Raw genomic sequence first — 21,015 nt, forward strand, 5'->3', positions numbered from 1 at the left:
ATATGATGACAGTAGTGGTTATGTGACTACAATATGATGAGAGTAGTGGTGATGTGACTACAATATGATGACAGTAGTAGTGGTGTGACTACAATATGATGACAGTAGTGGTGGTGTGACTACAATATGATGACAGTAGGGGTGGTGTGACTACAATATGATGACAGTAGTGGTGATGTGACTACAATATGATGATAGTAGTGGTGGTGTGACTACAATATGATGACAGTAGTGGTGGTGTGACTACAATATGATGACAGTAGTGGTGGTGTGAATACAATATGATGACAGTAGTGGTGGTGTGACTACAATATGATGAGAGTAGTGGTGGTGTGACTACAATATGATGAGAGTAGTGGTGGTGTGACTACAATATGATGACAGTAGTGGTGGTGTGAATACAATATGATGACAGTAGTGATGGTGTGACTACAATATGATGACAGTAGTGGTGGTGTGACTACAATATGATGAGAGTAGTGGTGGTGTGACTACAATATGATGAGAGTAGTGGTGGTGTGACTACAATATGATGAGAGTAGTGGTGGTGTGACTACAATATGATGACAGTAGGGGTGATGTGGCTACAATATGATGACAGTAGTGGTGGTGTGACTACAATATGACAGTAGTGGTGGTGTGACTACAATATGATGACAGTAGTGGTGGTGTGACTACAATATGATGACAGTAGTGGTGGTGTGGCTACAATATGATGACAGTAGTGGTGGTGTGACTACAATATGATGACAGTGGTGGTGTGACTACAATATGATGAGAGTAGTAGTGGTGTGGCTACAATATGATGACTGTAGTGGTGTGACTACAATATGATGAGAGTAGTGGTGGTGTGACTACAATATGATGAGAGTAGTGGTGGTGTGACTACAATATGATGACAGTAGTGGTGGTGTGACTACAATATGATGAGAGTAGTGGTGCTGTGACTACAATATGACAGTAGTGGTGGTGTGACTACAATATGATGACAGTAGTGGTGGTGTGACTACAATATGATGACAGTAGTGGTGGTGTGAATACAATATGATGACAGTAGTAGTGGTGTGACTACAATATGATGAGAGTAGTGGTGGTGTGACTACAATATGATGACTGTAGTGGTGGTGTGACTACAATATGATGAGAGTAGTGGTGGTGTGACTACAATATGATGACAGTAGTGGTGGTGTGACTACAATATGATGAGAGTAGTGGTGGTGTGACTACAATATGATGAGAGTAGTAGTGATGTGACTACAATATGATGAGAGTAGTGGTGGTGTGGCTACAATATGATGAGAGTAGTGGTGGTGTGTCTACAATATGATGAGAGTAGTGGTGGTGTGGCTACAATATGATGAGAGTAGTGGTGGTGTGGCTACAATATGATGAGAGTAGTGGTGGTGTGTCTACAATATGATGATAGTAGTGGTGGTGTGACTACAATATGATGACAGTAGTGGTGGTGTGACTACAATATGATGAGAGTAGTGGTGGTGTGACTACAATATGATGACAGTAGTGGTGATGTGACTACAATATGATGAGAGTAGTGGTGGTGTGACTACAATATGATGACTGTAGTGGTGGTGTGACTACAATATGATCACAGCAGTGGTGGTGTGACTACAATATGATGAGAGTAGTGGTGGTGTGACTACAATATGATGAGAGTGGTGGTGGTGTGTCTACAATATGATGAGAGTAGTGGTGGTGTGACTACAATATGATGAGAGTAGTGGTGGTGTGACTACAATATGATGACAGTAGTGGTGTGACTACAATATGATGAGAGTAGTGGTGATGTGACTACAATATGATGAGAGTAGTGGTGTCCTGGGGTCTCCGCGCCCCGCACACACTCCGTGCTCTTTGCTGTAGATCTGCCCCTGCACGGGGAGCCGCCATGTTAGCCGTAGTGGTGGTGTGACTACAATATGATGACTGTAGTGGTGGTGTGACTACAATATGATGAGAGTAGTGGTGGTGTGACTACAATATCATGACTGTAGTGGTGGTGTGACTACAATATGATGACTGTAGTGGTGGTGTGGCTACAATATGATGATAGTAGTGGTGGTGTGACTACAATATGATGAGAGTAGTGGTGGTGTGACTACAATATGATGAGAGTAGTGGTGGTGTGACTACAATATGATGACAGTGGTGGTGTGACTACAATATGATGAGAGTAGTGGTGGTGTGACTACAATATGATGACAGTGGTGGTGTGACTACAATATGATGAGAGTAGTGGTGGTGTGACTACAATATGATGACAGTGGTGGTGTGACTACAATATGATGAGAGTAGTAGTGGTGTGGCTACAATATGATGACTGTAGTGGTGTGACTACAATATGATGAGAGTAGTGGTGGTGTGACTACAATATGATGAGAGTAGTGGTGGTGTGACTACAATATGATGACAGTAGTGGTGGTGTGACTACAATATGATGAGAGTAGTGGTGCTGTGACTACAATATGACAGTAGTGGTGGTGTGACTACAATATGATGACAGTAGTGGTGGTGTGACTACAATATGATGACAGTAGTGGTGGTGTGAATACAATATGATGACAGTAGTAGTGGTGTGACTACAATATGATGAGAGTAGTGGTGGTGTGACTACAATATGATGACTGTAGTGGTGGTGTGACTACAATATGATGAGAGTAGTGGTGGTGTGACTACAATATGATGACAGTAGTGGTGGTGTGACTACAATATGATGAGAGTAGTGGTGGTGTGACTACAATATGATGAGAGTAGTAGTGATGTGACTACAATATGATGAGAGTAGTGGTGGTGTGGCTACAATATGATGAGAGTAGTGGTGGTGTGTCTACAATATGATGAGAGTAGTGGTGGTGTGGCTACAATATGATGAGAGTAGTGGTGGTGTGGCTACAATATGATGAGAGTAGTGGTGGTGTGTCTACAATATGATGATAGTAGTGGTGGTGTGACTACAATATGATGACAGTAGTGGTGGTGTGACTACAATATGATGAGAGTAGTGGTGGTGTGACTACAATATGATGACAGTAGTGGTGATGTGACTACAATATGATGAGAGTAGTGGTGGTGTGACTACAATATGATGACTGTAGTGGTGGTGTGACTACAATATGATCACAGCAGTGGTGGTGTGACTACAATATGATGAGAGTAGTGGTGGTGTGACTACAATATGATGAGAGTGGTGGTGGTGTGTCTACAATATGATGAGAGTAGTGGTGGTGTGACTACAATATGATGAGAGTAGTGGTGGTGTGACTACAATATGATGACAGTAGTGGTGTGACTACAATATGATGAGAGTAGTGGTGATGTGACTACAATATGATGAGAGTAGTGGTGTCCTGGGGTCTCCGCGCCCCGCACACACTCCGTGCTCTTTGCTGTAGATCTGCCCCTGCACGGGGAGCCGCCATGTTAGCCGTAGTGGTGGTGTGACTACAATATGATGACTGTAGTGGTGGTGTGACTACAATATGATGAGAGTAGTGGTGGTGTGACTACAATATCATGACTGTAGTGGTGGTGTGACTACAATATGATGACTGTAGTGGTGGTGTGGCTACAATATGATGATAGTAGTGGTGGTGTGACTACAATATGATGAGAGTAGTGGTGGTGTGACTACAATATGATGAGAGTAGTGGTGGTGTGACTACAATATGATGACAGTGGTGGTGTGACTACAATATGATGAGAGTAGTGGTGGTGTGACTACAATATGATGACAGTGGTGGTGGTGTGACTACAATATGATGACAGTAGTGGTGGTGTGACTACAATATGATGAGAGTAGTGGTGGTGTGACTACAATATGATGAGAGTAGTGGTGGTGTGTCTACAATATGATGACAGTGGTGGTGGTGTGACTACAATATGATGACAGTAGTGGTGGTGTGACTACAATATGATGAGAGTAGTGGTGGTGTGACTACAATATGATGATAGTAGTGGTGGTGTGACTACAATATGATGATAGTAGTGGTGGTGTGACTACAATATGATGACAGTGGTGGTGGTGTGACTACAATATGATGACAGTAGTGGTGGTGTGACTACAATATGATGAGAGTAGTGGTGGTGTGACTACAATATGATGACAGTAGTGGTGATGTGACTACAATATGATGACAGTGGTGGTGGTGTGACTACAATATGATGACAGTAGTGGTGTGACTACAATATGATGACAGTAGTGGTGGTGTGACTACAATATGATGAGAGTAGTGGTGGTGTGACTACAATATGATGACAGTAGTAGTGGTGTGACTACAATATGATGACAGTAGGGGTGGTGTGACTACAATATGATGACAGTAGTGGTGGTGTGACTACAATATGATGACAGTAGTAGTGGTGTGACTACAATATGATGAGAGTAGTGGTGGTGTGACTACAATATGATGACAGTAGTGGTGGTGTGACTACAATATGATGTGAGTAGTGGTGGTGTGACTACAATATGATGACAGTAGTGGTGGTGTGACTACAATATGATGAGAGTAGTGGTGGTGTGACTACAATATGATGAGAGTAGTGGTGGTGTGACTACAATATGATGAGAGTAGTGGTGGTGTGACTACAATATGATGACAGTAGTGGTGATGTGACTACAATATGATGACAGTAGTGGTGGGGTGACTACAATATGATGACAGTAGTGGTGGTGTGTCTACAATATGATGACAGTGGTGGTGGTGGTGTGACTACAATATGATGAGAGTAGTGGTGGTGTGACTACAATATGATGAGAGTAGTGGTGGTGTGACTACAATATGATGACAGTAGTGGTGGTGTGACTACAATATGATGACAGTAGTGGTGGTGTGACTACAATATGATGACAGTGGTGGTGGTGTGACTACAATATGATGAGAGTAGTGGTGGTGTGACTACAATATGATGACAGTAGTGGTGGTGTGACTACAATATGATGACAGTAGTGGTGGTGTGACTACAATATGATGAGAGTAGTGGTGGTGTGACTACAATATGATGATAGTAGTGGTGGTGTGACTACAATATGATGAGAGTAGTGGTGGTGTGACTACAATATGATGACAGTGGTGGTGGTGTGACTACAATATGATGACAGTGGTGGTGGTGTGACTACAATATGATGAGAGTAGTGGTGGTGTGACTACAATATGATGACAGTGGTGGTGGTGTGACTACAATATGATGACAGTAGGGGTGGTGTGACTACAATATGATGATAGTAGTGGTGGTGTGACTACAATATGATGAGAGTAGTGGTGGTGTGACTACAATATGATGAGAGTAGTGGTGATGTGACTACAATATGATGACAGTAGTGGTGGTGTGACTACAATATGATGAGAGTAGTGGTGGTGTGACTACAATATGATGACAGTAGTGGTGGTGTGGCTACAATATGATGACAGTAGTAGTGGTGTGACTACAATATGATGACAGTAGTGGTGATGTGACTACAATATGATGAGAGTAGTGGTGGTGTGACTACAATATGATGACAGTAGTGGTGGTGTGACTACAATATGATGAGAGTAGTGGTGGTGTGACTACAATATGATGAGAGTAGTGGTGATGTGACTACAATATGATGACAGTAGTGGTGGTGTGACTACAATATGATGAGAGTAGTGGTGGTGTGACTACAATATGATGACAGTAGTGGTGGTGTGACTACAATATGATGTGAGTAGTGGTGGTGTGACTACAATATGATGACAGTAGTGGTGGTGTGACTACAATATGATGAGAGTAGTGGTGGTGTGACTACAATATGATGACAGTAGTGGTGGTGTGACTACAATATGATGACAGTAGTGGTGGTGTGGCTACAATATGATGACAGTAGTAGTGGTGTGACTACAATATGATGAGAGTAGTGGTGGTGTGACTACAATATGATGACAGTAGTGGTGGTGTGACTACAATATGATGAGAGTAGTGGTGGTGTGACTACAATATGATGAGAGTAGTGGTGATGTGACTACAATATGATGACAGTAGTGGTGGTGTGACTACAATATGATGAGAGTAGTGGTGGTGTGACTACAATATGATGACAGTAGTGGTGGTGTGGCTACAATATGATGACAGTAGTAGTGGTGTGACTACAATATGATGAGAGTAGTGGTGGTGTGACTACAATATGATGAGAGTAGTGGTGGTGTGACTACAATATGATGACAGTAGTGGTGATGTGACTACAATATGATGAGAGTAGTGGTGGTGTGACTACAATATGATGACAGTAGTGGTGGTGTGACTACAATATGATGAGAGTAGTGGTGGTGTGACTACAATATGATGAGAGTAGTGGTGGTGTGACTACAATATGATGACAGTAGTGGTGGTGTGACTACAATATGATGACAGTAGTGGTGGTGTGACTACAATATGATGACAGTAGTGGTGGTGTGACTACAATATGATGAGAGTAGTGGTGGTGTGTCTACAATATGATGACAGTAGTGGTGGTGTGACTACAATATGATGACAGTAGTGGTGGTGTGTCTACAATATGATGACAGTAGTGGTGGTGTGACTACAATATGATGATAGTAGTGGTGGTGTGACTACAATATGATGACAGTAGTGGTGGTGTGACTACAATATGATGAGAGTAGTGGTGGTGTGTCTACAATATGATGAGAGTAGTGGTGGTGTGACTACAATATGATGAGAGTAGTGGTGGTGTGTCTACAATATGATGAGAGTAGTGGTGGTGTGACTACAATATGATGACAGTAGTGGTGGTGTGACTACAATATGATGACAGTAGTGGTGGTGTGACTACAATATGATGACAGTAGTAGTGGTGTGACTACAATATGATGACAGTAGTGGTGGTGTGACTACAATATGATGACAGTAGTGGTGGTGTGACTACAATATGATGAGAGTAGTGGTGGTGTGACTACAATATGATGAGAGTAGTGGTGGTGTGACTACAATATGATGAGAGTAGTGGTGATGTGACTACAATATGATGAGAGTAGTGGTGATGTGACTACAATATGATGAGAGTAGTGGTGATGTGACTACAATATGATGAGAGTAGTGGTGGTGTGTCTACAATATGATGACAGTAGTGGTGGTGTGACTACAATATGATGAGAGTAGTGGTGGTGTGACTACAATATGATGAGAGTAGTGGTGGTGTGACTACAATATGATGAGAGTAGTGGTGGTGTGACTACAATATGATGACAGTAGTGGTGGTGTGACTACAATATGATGACAGTAGTGGTGGTGTGACTACAATATGATGAGAGTAGTGGTGGTGTGACTACAATATGATGACAGTAGTGGTGGTGTGACTACAATATGATGAGAGTAGTGGTGGTGTGACTACAATATGATGAGAGTAGTGGTGGTGTGACTACAATATGATGAGAGTAGTGGTGGTGTGACTACAATATGATGAGAGTAGTGGTGGTGTGACTACAATATGATGACAGTAGTGGTGTGACTACAATATGATGAGAGTAGTGGTGGTGTGACTACAATATGATGAGAGTAGTGGTGGTGTGACTACAATATGATGACAGTAGTGGTGGTGTGACTACAATATGATGACAGTAGTAGTGGTGTGACTACAATATGATGACAGTAGTAGTGGTGTGACTACAATATGATGACAGTAGTGGTGGTGTGACTACAATATGATGAGAGTAGTGGTGGTGTGACTACAATATGATGACAGTAGTGGTGGTGTGACTACAATATGATGAGAGTAGTGGTGGTGTGACTACAATATGATGACAGTAGTGGTGGTGTGACTACAATATGATGAGAGTAGTAGTGGTGTGACTACAATATGATGACAGTAGTGGTGATGTGACTACAATATGATGAGAGTAGTGGTGGTGTGACTACAATATGATGACAGTGGTGGTGGTGTGACTACAATATGATGAGAGTAGTGGTGATGTGACTATAATATGATGAGAGTAGTGGTGATGTGACTACAATATGATGAGAGTAGTGGTGGTGTGACAACAATATGATGAGAGTAGTGGTGATGTGACTACAATATGATGACAGTGGTGGTGTGACTACAATATGATGAGAGTAGTAGTGGTGTGACTACAATATGATGAGAGTAGTGGTGGTGTGACTACAATATGATGACAGTAGTGGTGGTGTGACTACAATATGATGAGAGTAGTGGTGGTGTGACTACAATATGATGAGAGTAGTGGTGGTGTGTCTACAATATGATGAGAGTAGTGGTGGTGTGACTACAATATGATGACAGTAGTGGTGATGTGACTATAATATGATGAGAGTAGTGGTGGTGTGAATACAATATGATGACAGTAGTGGTGATGTGACTATAATATGATGAGAGTAGTGGTGATGTGACTACAATATGATGACAGTGGTGGTGTGACTACAATATGATGACAGTAGTGGTGGTGTGACTACAATATGATGAGAGTAGTGGTGGTGTGACTACAATATGATGAGAGTAGTGGTGGTGTGACTACAATATGATGACAGTAGTGGTGATGTGACTATAATATGATGAGAGTAGTGGTGGTGTGACTACAATATGATGAGAGTAGTGGTGGTGTGACTACAATATGATGACAGTGGTGGTGTGACTACAATATGATGAGAGTAGTGGTGGTGTGACTACAATATGATGAGAGTAGTGGTGGTGTGACTACAATATGATGAGAGTAGTGGTGGTGTGACTACAATATGATGAGAGTAGTGGTGGTGTGAATACAATATGATGAGAGTAGTGGTGGTGTGAATACAATATGATGAGAGTAGTGGTGATGTGACTATAATATGATGAGAGTAGTGGTGGTGTGAATACAATATGATGAGAGTGGTGGTGTCCTGGGGTCCCCGCGCCCCGCACACACTCCGTGCTCTTTGCTGTAGATCTGCCCCTGCACGGGGAGCCGCCATGTTACAGGGGCTGCGCTGAGTGACTTCGGTCACACAAGGACCCCCGGAGACCCCAGAACATACAGGATCCCGAGTGCAGGAGTCCGGGGGATTCAGCCTGCGGGGTGTTTGGATGGAGGAGGCGCGGGCCTCGTACTCCCTCCCCCACGGCCGGGTGTGTCCGCAGCCTGAGGTGGGTGTAATCCCTGTACACACGGAAGTTTCCCTCAGTGGTGACGGAGGCGCCATGAAGAAGACGTCCAGGTACCGCGCGTGTCCCCGGCTGCCGGGAGAGGAGGGGGGCGCTTATTATACCGTCATATTATAATACCGTCTTATCTCCTGTCTCCACAGCAAAAGCAAACAAGTGGTGTTCTACCCGGGTGAGTGGCGTGCGTCTCTGTGCGTCTCTGCTGCGTGTGTCTGGTGCGGTCCTCGCCTGCAGCGACACGGTCTGTGTTGTTAGTATTTACCTCAGGTGAATGGCAGCTCCGGCCGGTGATCACAGCCTGGTCCGGACATGAGCCGAGAATTCTCTCCAAGCGGGAGCCTGACCGGGCGCGGCGGGCGGCGGAGGAGTCACCCCGGGTCACTGCGGTACAGGGGGGATAATGGCGGGGACAGCGGCTGCAGACGTGATTATATACACTCTATACACAATCTATACACAATCTATACACAATCTATACACAATCTATACACAATATATACACAATATATACAATCTATACACAATATATACAATCTATACACAATATATACAATCTATACACAATATATACACAATATATACACTCTATACACAATATATACACAATATATACAATCTATACACAATATATACAATCTATACACAATATATACAAACTATACACAATCTATACACTCTATACACAATATATACAATCTATACACTCTATACACAATATACACAATCTATACACAATCTATACACAATATATACACAATATATACAATCTATACACAATATATACAATCTATACACAATATATACAATCTATACACAATATATACAATCTATACACAATATATACACAATATATACAATCTATGCACAATATACACAATATATACAATCTATACACAATATATACACAATATATACACTCTATACACAATATATACACAATATATACAATCTATACACAATATATACAATCTATACACAATATATACAAACTATACACAATCTATACACTCTATACACAATATATACAATCTATACACTCTATACACAATATACACAATCTATACACAATCTATACACAATATATACACAATATATACAATCTATACACAATATATACAATCTATACACAATATATACAAACTATACACAATCTATACACTCTATACACAATATATACAATCTATACACTCTATACACAATATACACAATCTATACACAATCTATACACAATATATACACTCTATACACACTCTATACACAATATATACAATCTATATACAATCTATACATAATCTATACACTATATACAATCTATACATAATCTATACACTCTATACACAATCTATACACTCTATACACAATATATACAATCTATACACAATATATACAATCTATACACAATCTATACACAATATATACAATCTATACACAATATATACAATCTATACACAATATATACAATCTATACACAATCTATGCACAATCTATACACAATATATACAATCTATACACAATATATACAATCTATACACAATATATACAATCTATACACAATCTATACACAATATATACAATCTAAACACAATATATACAATCTATACACAATCTATACACAATATATACAATCTAAACACAATATACACAATCTATACACACTATATACAATCTATACACAATCTATACACACACTATATACAATCTATACACAATATATACAATCTATACACAATATATACAATCTATACACAATATATACAATCTATACACAATATATACAATCTATACACAATATATACAATCTATACACAATCAATACACAATCTACACAATATATACAATCTATACACAATCTATACACAATATATACAATCTATACACAATATACACAATCTACACAATATACACAATATATACAATCTATACACAATATACACAATCTACACAATATATACAATCTATACACAATATATACAATCTATACACAATATATACACTATATACAATCTATACACAATATATACAATCTATACACAATATATACAATCTATACACAATATATACACAATATATACACTCTATACACAATATATACAATCTATACACAATATATACACAATCTATACACTCTATACACTATACACAATCTATACACAATATATACAATCTATACACAATATATACAATCTATACACAATATATACACTCTATACACAATCTATACACAATATATACAATCTATACACAATCTATACAATATATACACAATATATACAATCTATACACAATATATACAATCTAAACACAATATATACAATCTATACACAATCTATATACAATCTATACACAATATATACAATCTATACACAATATATACACAATCTATACAATCTAAACACAATATATACAATCTAAACACAATATATACAATCTATACACAATATATACAATCTATACACAATATATACAATCTATACACAATATATACAATCTATACACAATATATACAATCTATACACAATATATACAATCTATACACAATCTATACAATCTATACACAATCTATACAATCTATGCACAATCTATACACAATATATACAATCTATACACAATCTATACACAATATATACAATCTAAACACAATCTATACACAATATATACAATCTATACACAATCTATACACAATATATACAATCTAAACACAATATACACAATCTATACACACTATATACACACTATATACACACTATATACAATCTATACACAATCTATACACAATCTATATACAATCTATATACACTATATACAATCTATACACAATATACACAATATATACAATCTATACACAATATATACACAATCTATACACAATCTATACACAATCTATACACAATCTATACACAATCTATACACAATATACACAATCTATACACAATCTATACACAATCTATACAATCTATATACAATCTATACACAATATATACACACTATATACAATCTATACACAATCTATACACAATCTATACACAATCTATACACAATCTATACACAATATATACAATCTATACGCAATATATACACACAATGTATACATACACAAATATATACAATCTATACACCAATATATACACACACACTCACATAAATATGTATACATGCACTCACTATATGTGTATGCACAAAAATAACATGTTTATATATACATTACACTGTGGCTTGTTATTACGTGGGCTCGGGTCACCCTGTGGCTTGTTATTACGTGGGCTCGGGTCACACTGGCTTGTTATTACGTGGGCTCGGGTCACCCTGTGGCTTGTTATTACGTGGGCTCGGGTCACATTGTGGCTTGTTATTACGTGGGCTCGGGTCACCCTGTGGCTTGTTATTACGTGGGCTCGGGTCACATTGTGGCTTGTTATTACGTGGGCTCGGGTCACACTGTGGCTTGTTATTACATGGGCTCGGGTCACACTGGCTTGTTATTACGTGGGCTCGGGTCACACTGTGGCTTGTTATTACGTGGGCTCGGGTCACACTGTGGCTTGTTATTACGTGGGCTCGGGTCACACTATGGCTTGTTATTACGTGGGCTCGGGTCACACTGTGGCTTGTTGTTACGTGGGCTCGGGTCACACTGTGGCTTGTTATTACATGGGCTCGGGTCACACTGTGGCTTGTTATTACGTGGGCTCGGGTCACCCTGTGGCTTGTTATTACGTGGGCTCGTGTCACCCTGTGGCTTGTTATTACGTGGGGTCGGGTCACCCTGTGGTTTGTTATTACGTGGGCTCGGGTCACCCTGTGGCTTGTTATTACGTGGGCTCGGGTCACATTGTGGCTTGTTATTACGTGGGCTCGGGTCACACTGGCTTGTTATTACGTGGGCTCGGGTCACATTGTGACTTGTTATTACGTGGGCTCGGGTCACATTGTGACTTGTTATTACGTGGGCTCGGTTCACCCTGTGGCTTGTTATTACGTGGGCTCGGTTCACCCTGTGGCTTGTTATTACGTGGGCTCGGGTCACACTGTGGCTTGTTATTACGTGGGCTCGGGTCACATTGTGACTTGTTATTACGTGGGCTCGGTTCACCCTGTGGCTTGTTATTACGTGGGCTCGGGTCACACTGTGGCTTGTTATTACGTGGGCTCGGGTCACATTGTGGCTTGTTATTACGTGGGCTCGGGTCACCCTGTGGCTTGTTATTACGTGGGCTCGGGTCACATTGTGGCTTGTTATTACGTGGGCTCGGGTCACACTGTGGCTTGTTACGTGGGCTCGGGTCACACTGGCTTGTTGTTACGTGGGCTCGGGTCACACTGTGGCTTGTTGTTACGTGGGCTCGGGTCACATTGTGGCTTGTTATTACGTGGGCTCGGGTCACACTGTGGCTTGTTTTTACGTGGGCTCGGGTCACACTGTGGCTTATTACATGGGCTCGGTTCACATTGTGGCTTGTCGTTACGTGGGCTCGGGTCACATTGTGGCTTGTCGTTACGTGGGCTCGGGTCACATTGTGGCTTGTTATTACGTGGGCTCGGGTCACACTGGCTTGTTTTTACGTGGGCTCGGGTCACACTGTGGCTTATTACATGGGCTCGGGTCACATTGTGGCTTGTCGTTACGTGGGCTCGGGTCACATTGTGGCTTGTTGTTACATGGGCTCGGGTCACATTGTGGCTTGTTATTACATGGGATCGGGTCACACTGTGGCTTGTTATTACGTGGGCTCGGGTCACCCTGTGGCTTGTTATTACGTGGGCTTGGGTCACCCTGTGGCTTGTTATTACGTGGGCTCGGGTCACACTGTGGCTTGTTATTACATGGGTTCGGGTCACACTGTGGTTTGTTATTACATGGTTTCGGGTCACACTGGCTTGTTATTACGTGGGTTCGGGTCACATTGTGGCTTGTTATTACGTGGGCTCGGGTCACACTGTGGCCTGTTATTACGTGGGCTCGGGTCACCCTGTGGCTTGTTATTACGTGGGCTCGGGTCACATTGTGGCTTGTTATTACGTGGGCTCGGGTCACATTGTGGCTTGTTGTTACATGGGCTCGGGTCACATTGTTGCTTGTTATTACATGGGCTCGGGTCACACTGTGGCTTGTTATTACATGGGCTCGGGTCACACTGTGGCTTGTTATTACATGGGCTCGGGTCACACTGTGGCTTGTTATTACATGGGCTCGGGTCACCCTGTGGCTTGTTATTACGTGGGCTCGGGTCACCCTGTGGCTTGTTATTACGTGGGGTCGGGTCACCCTGTGGCTTGTTATTACGTGGGCTCGGGTCACCCTGTGGCTTGTTATTACGTGGGGTCGGGTCACCCTGTGGCTTGTTATTACGTGGGGTCGGGTCACCCTGTGGCTTATTACGTGGGCTCGGGTCACCCTGTGGCTTGTTATTACGTGGGCTCGGGTCACATTGTGGCTTGTTATTACGTGGGCTCGGGTCACATTGTGGCTTGTTGTTACATGGGCTCGGGTCACATTGTGGCTTGTTGTTACATGGGCTCGGGTCACACTGGCTTGTTATTACATGGGCTCGGGTCACACTGTGGCTTGTTATTACGTGGGCTCGGGTCACCCTGTGGCTTGTTATTACGTGGGCTCGGGTCACCCTGTGGCTTGTTATTACGTGGGGTCGGGTCACCCTGTGGCTTGTTATTACGTGGGCTCGGGTCACCCTGTGGCTTGTTATTACGTGGGCTCGGGTCACCCTGTGGCTTGTTATTACGTGGGGTCGGGTCACCCTGTGGCTTGTTATTACGTGGGCTCGGGTCACATTGTGGCTTATTACGTGGGCTCGGGTCACATTGTGGCTTGTTATTACGTGAGCTCGGGTCACACTGGCTTGTTATTACGTGGGCTCGGGTCACATTGTGACTTGTTATTACGTGGGCTCGGGTCACACTGTGGCTTGTTATTACGTGGGCTCGGGTCACACTGTGGCTTGTTATTACGTGGGCTCGGGTCACACTGTGGCTTTTTATTACGTGGGCTCGGGTCACATTGTGGCTTGTTATTACGTGGGCTCGGGTCACACTGTGGCTTGTTGTTACGTGGGCTCGGGTCACACTGTGGCTTGTTATTACGTGGGCTCGGGTCACACTGTGGCTTATTACATGGGCTCGGGTCACATTGTGGCTTGTCGTTACGTGGGCTCATGTCACATTGTGGCTTGTTGTTACATGGGTTCGGGTCACATTGTGGCTTGTTATTACGTGGGCTCGGGTCACCCTGTGGCTTATTACGTGGGGTCGGGTCACCCTGTGGCTTATTACGTGGGGTCGGGTCACCCTGTGGCTTGTTATTACGTGGGCTCGGGTCACACTGTGGCTTGTTATTACGTGGGCTCGGGTCACATTGTGGCTTGTTGTTACGTGGGCTCGGGTCACATTGTGGCTTGTTACGTGGGCTCGGGTCACACTGTGGCTTGTTATTACATGGGCTCGGGTCACACTGTGGCTTGTTATTACGTGGGCTCGGGTCACCCTGTGGCTTGTTATTACGTGGGCTCGGGTCACCCTGTGGCTTGTTATTACGTGGGCTCGGGTCACCCTGTGGCTTGTTATTACGTCGGGTCACCCTGTGGCTTGTTATTACGTGGGCTCGGGTCACCCTGTGGCTTATTACGTGGGGTCGGGTCACCCTGTGGCTTGTTATTACGTGGGCTCGGGTCACATTGTGGCTTATTACGTGGGCTCGGGTCACATTGTGGCTTATTACATGGGCTCGGGTCACACTGGCTTATTACGTGGGCTCGGGTCACATTGTGACTTGTTATTACGTGGGCTCGGGTCACACTGTGGCTTGTTATTACGTGGGCTCGGGTCACACTGTGGCTTGTTATTACGTGGGCTCGGGTCACACTGGCTTATTACGTGGGCTCGGGTCACACTGTGGCTTGTTATTACGTGGGCTCGGGTCACACTGTGGCTTGTTATTACGTGGGCTCGGGTCACCCTGTGGCTTGTTATTACGTGGGCTCGGGTCACCCTGTGGCTTGTTATTACGTGGGCTCGGGTCACCCTGTGGCTTGTTATTACGTGGGCTCGGGTCACCCTGTGGCTTGTTATTACGTGGGCTCGGGTCACCCTGTGACTTGTTATTACGTGGGCTCGGGTCACCCTGTGGCTTGTTATTACGTGGGCTCGGGTCACCCTGTGGCTTGTTATTACGTGGGCTCGGGTCACACTGTGGCTTGTTATTACATGGGCTCGGGTCACACTGTGGCTTGTTATTACGTGGGCTCGGGTCACACTGTGGCTTGTTATTACGTGGGGTCGGGTCACCCTGTGGCTTGTTATTACGTGGGCTCGGGTCACCCTGTGGCTTGTTATTACGTGGGGTCGGGTCACCCTGTGGCTTGTTATTACGTGGGGTCGGGTCACCCTGTGGCTTATTACGTGGGCTCGGGTCACCCTGTGGCTTGTTATTACGTGGGCTCGGGTCACATTGTGGCTTGTTATTACGTGGGCTCGGGTCACATTGTGGCTTGTTGTTACATGGGCTCGGGTCACATTGTGGCTTGTTGTTACATGGGCTCGGGTCACACTGGCTTGTTATTACATGGGCTCGGGTCACACTGTGGCTTGTTATTACGTGGGCTCGGGTCACCCTGTGGCTTGTTATTACGTGGGCTCGGGTCACCCTGTGGCTTGTTATTACGTGGGGTCGGGTCACCCTGTGGCTTGTTATTACGTGGGCTCGGGTCACCCTGTGGCTTGTTATTACGTGGGCTCGGGTCACCCTGTGGCTTGTTATTACGTGGGGTCGGGTCACCCTGTGGCTTGTTATTACGTGGGCTCGGGTCACATTGTGGCTTATTACGTGGGCTCGGGTCACATTGTGGCTTGTTATTACGTGAGCTCGGGTCACACTGGCTTGTTATTACGTGGGCTCGGGTCACATTGTGACTTGTTATTACGTGGGCTCGGGTCACACTGTGGCTTGTTATTACGTGGGCTCGGGTCACACTGTGGCTTGTTATTACGTGGGCTCGGGTCACACTGTGGCTTTTTATTACGTGGGCTCGGGTCACATTGTGGCTTGTTATTACGTGGGCTCGGGTCACACTGTGGCTTGTTGTTACGTGGGCTCGGGTCACACTGTGGCTTGTTATTACGTGGGCTCGGGTCACACTGTGGCTTATTACATGGGCTCGGGTCACATTGTGGCTTGTCGTTACGTGGGCTCATGTCACATTGTGGCTTGTTGTTACATGGGTTCGGGTCACATTGTGGCTTGTTATTACGTGGGCTCGGGTCACCCTGTGGCTTATTACGTGGGGTCGGGTCACCCTGTGGCTTATTACGTGGGGTCGGGTCACCCTGTGGCTTGTTATTACGTGGGCTCGGGTCACACTGTGGCTTGTTATTACGTGGGCTCGGGTCACATTGTGGCTTGTTGTTACGTGGGCTCGGGTCACATTGTGGCTTGTTACGTGGGCTCGGGTCACACTGTGGCTTGTTATTACATGGGCTCGGGTCACACTGTGGCTTGTTATTACGTGGGCTCGGGTCACCCTGTGGCTTGTTATTACGTGGGCTCGGGTCACCCTGTGGCTTGTTATTACGTGGGCTCGGGTCACCCTGTGGCTTGTTATTACGTCGGGTCACCCTGTGGCTTGTTATTACGTGGGCTCGGGTCACCCTGTGGCTTATTACGTGGGGTCGGGTCACCCTGTGGCTTGTTATTACGTGGGCTCGGGTCACATTGTGGCTTATTACGTGGGCTCGGGTCACATTGTGGCTTATTACATGGGCTCGGGTCACACTGGCTTATTACGTGGGCTCGGGTCACATTGTGACTTGTTATTACGTGGGCTCGGGTCACACTGTGGCTTGTTATTACGTGGGCTCGGGTCACACTGTGGCTTGTTATTACGTGGGCTCGGGTCACACTGTGGCTTATTACGTGGGCTCGGGTCACACTGTGGCTTGTTATTACGTGGGCTCGGGTCACACTGTGGCTTGTTATTACGTGGGCTCGGGTCACCCTGTGGCTTGTTATTACGTGGGCTCGGGTCACCCTGTGGCTTGTTATTACGTGGGCTCGGGTCACCCTGTGGCTTGTTATTACGTGGGCTCGGGTCACCCTGTGGCTTGTTATTACGTGGGCTCGGGTCACCCTGTGACTTGTTATTACGTGGGCTCGGGTCACCCTGTGGCTTGTTATTACGTGGGCTCGGGTCACCCTGTGGCTTGTTATTACGTGGGCTCGGGTCACACTGTGGCTTGTTATTACGTGGGCTCGGGTCACACTGTGGCTTGTTATTACGTGGGCTCGGGTCACACTGTGGCTTGTTATTACGTGGGCTCGGGTCACACTGTGGCTTGTTATTACGTGGGCTCGGGTCACACTGTGGCTTGTTATTACGTGGGTTCGGGTCACCCTGTGGCTTGTTATTACGTGGGCTCGGGTCACCCTGTGGCTTGTTATTACGTGGGCTCGGGTCACCCTGTGGCTTGTTATTACGTGGGCTCGGGTCACCCTGTGGCTTGTTATTACGTGGGCTCGGGTCACATTGTGGCTTGTTATTACGTGGGCTCGGGTCACATTGTGGCTTGTTATTACGTGGGCTCGGGTCACACTGTGGCTTGTTATTACGTGGGCTCGGGTCACCCTGTGGCTTGTTATTACGTGGGCTCGGGTCACCCTGTGGCTTGTTATTACGTGGGCTCGGGTCACCCTGTGGCTTGTTATTACGTGGGCTCGGGTCACCCTGTGGCTTGTTATTACGTGGGCTCGGGTCACACTGTGGCTTGTTATTACGTGGGTTCGGGTCACACTGTGGCTTGTTATTACGTGGGTTCGGGTCACACTGTGGCTTGTTATTACGTGGGCTCGGGTCACCCTGTGGCTTGTTATTACGTGGGCTCGGGTCACATTGTGGCTTGTTATTACGTGGGCTCGGGTCACATTGTGGCTTGTTATTACGTGGGCTCGGGTCACATTGTGGCTTGTTATTACGTGGGCTCGGGTCACACTGTGGCTTGTTATTACGTGGGCTCGGGTCACCCTGTGGCTTATTACGTGGGCTCGGGTCACCCTGTGGCTTGTTATTACGTGGGCTCGGGTCACACTGTGGCTTGTTATTACGTGGGCTCGGGTCACATTGTGGCTTGTTATTACGTGGGCTCAGGTCTATGGATGCAGTGCAGTGTGATACCCCCGCCACACATCAGGCCTCATTGATATAAGAAGGACGTGTTCACACTTTTCAATGTGATTCGGTTCAAAGCCAAACCAAAACCGGAGAAAACCGCAATAAAACTGCGACGTCGGTGCGTGATCTCAAACCCGAAAAAGTGCAAATTGCAGCTGAGATATTTACAGATCACGTGCGCTGCAAGTTGTGAATGCGTCTCCTCTGCCGGACGTCCTGACACACAGAAACGATGGAGCTGTAAAACCACATCCAAAATCCGCAAGGGATCCTACCCTGACTCGGTGCGTTTTATTTGGTGCAATGTCTGAATGGACCTGCAGGAAGGTTCTGAATTTTCACTTCGGTGCTGCCCTCCGGCGGTTCTGCCCTCTGGCGGTTCTGTCCTCCGGCGGTTCTGCCCTCCGGCGGTTCTGCCCTCCGGCGGTTCTGCCCTCCGGCGGTTCTGCCCTCCGGCGGTTCTGCCCTCCGGCGGTTCTGCCCTCCGGCGGTTCTGCCCTCCGGCGGTTCTGCCCTCCGGCGGTTCTGCCCTCCGGCGGTTCTGTCCTCTGGCGGTTCTGTCCTCTGGCGGTTCTGTCCTCTGGCGGTTCTGTCCTCTGGCGGTTCTGTCCTCTGGCGGTTCTGTCCTCCGGCGGTTCTGCCCTCCGGCGGTTCTGCCCTCCGGCAGTTCTGCCCTCCGGCGGTTCTGCTCGTCCTCGGCTGTAGTTTCATGTCTGGTTAAACAGATTGTCGCCTCGATTGACTGATTGTGATGTCAGAACCGTCTTTGCTGGTTTGATAGATTTGTGTTTCCTTCCTGGGGAGGGGTTTGATTCATAAACTTGGTTCTTTTTTTACTGATGACCTCACAGCTGAACTCTCACTTCCATTACAGCCCACATTGTCATCCCCCACATCAACAAAACTGACCCCACCACGTTCATCCCATAGTAAAGTCAGATATAGCGTCTGACCACCTCTCCCCATGACCAGTCCTCAGGGGCGGCTAGTGACCCACCGGCGGGCTCAGATCTGTTAGTAACTTCCTCCATAATTGTGCCCCCCGGTCAGTGACCCCAACTCCACAATCCCACAGGTAGCGGAGACCCCATACACGAATGTTAGAGATTGCCTCCGGCCAGCCGCAGTGTCTGCTGGGAAATGATGAAAGGTGTGGACCTTACTGGAGACAGTCAACCTAGAATAGGATTAAAGAGCAGCCACGAGTTCCCGTAGCCCCCCAGCAGCCGGACCCCCATTGTAATCGCTCACAAGGTGTTTGTTTCACTAAAAATGTCAGCAGAGCAGCTACAAGAAACCCGGCCGTAAACATGATGAGCCCACCGAGCCTCTCCTAGGACAGCGGTCCATGTCACCAACATTCACACCCGTCACTCATACACAGCCCCTCGTCACCATCATTCACACCCGTCACTCATACACAGCCTCTCGTCACCATCATTCACACCCGTCACTCATACACAGCCTCTCGTCACCATCATTCACACCCGTCACTCATACACAGCCCCTCGTCACCATCATTCACACCCGTCACTCATACACAGCCTCTCGTCACCAACATTCACACCCGTCACTCATACACAGCCCCTCGTCACCATCATTCACACCCGTCACTCATACACAGCCCCTCGTCACCATCATTCACACCTGTCACTCATACACAGCCCCTCGTCACCATCATTCACACCTGTCACTCATACACAGCCTCTCGTCACC

General features: G+C 45.4%; 1 protein-coding gene across 4 annotated transcripts in view; it reads left to right on the forward strand.

The window, feature by feature from the left end:
- Window positions 1–21,015, forward strand: part of LOC142714081 (echinoderm microtubule-associated protein-like 2) — an 86,520-nt gene that overhangs the window by 48,851 nt on the left and 16,654 nt on the right. For 3 of the 4 annotated variants that reach the window (XM_075848638.1, XM_075848639.1, XM_075848641.1), the window contains one exon: window positions 9,271–9,299. In XM_075848638.1, the coding sequence (XP_075704753.1) occupies window positions 9,271–9,299 (29 nt within the window). Of the gene's footprint in view, window positions 1–8,903; window positions 9,181–9,270; window positions 9,300–21,015 lie in introns of those variants that run through there. The other variant, XM_075848640.1, reaches the window with a different exon arrangement.

This window comes from Rhinoderma darwinii, unplaced genomic scaffold (genome assembly GCF_050947455.1).
Source record: "Rhinoderma darwinii isolate aRhiDar2 unplaced genomic scaffold, aRhiDar2.hap1 Scaffold_440, whole genome shotgun sequence".
NCBI classification, from domain to species: domain Eukaryota; kingdom Metazoa; phylum Chordata; class Amphibia; order Anura; family Rhinodermatidae; genus Rhinoderma; species Rhinoderma darwinii.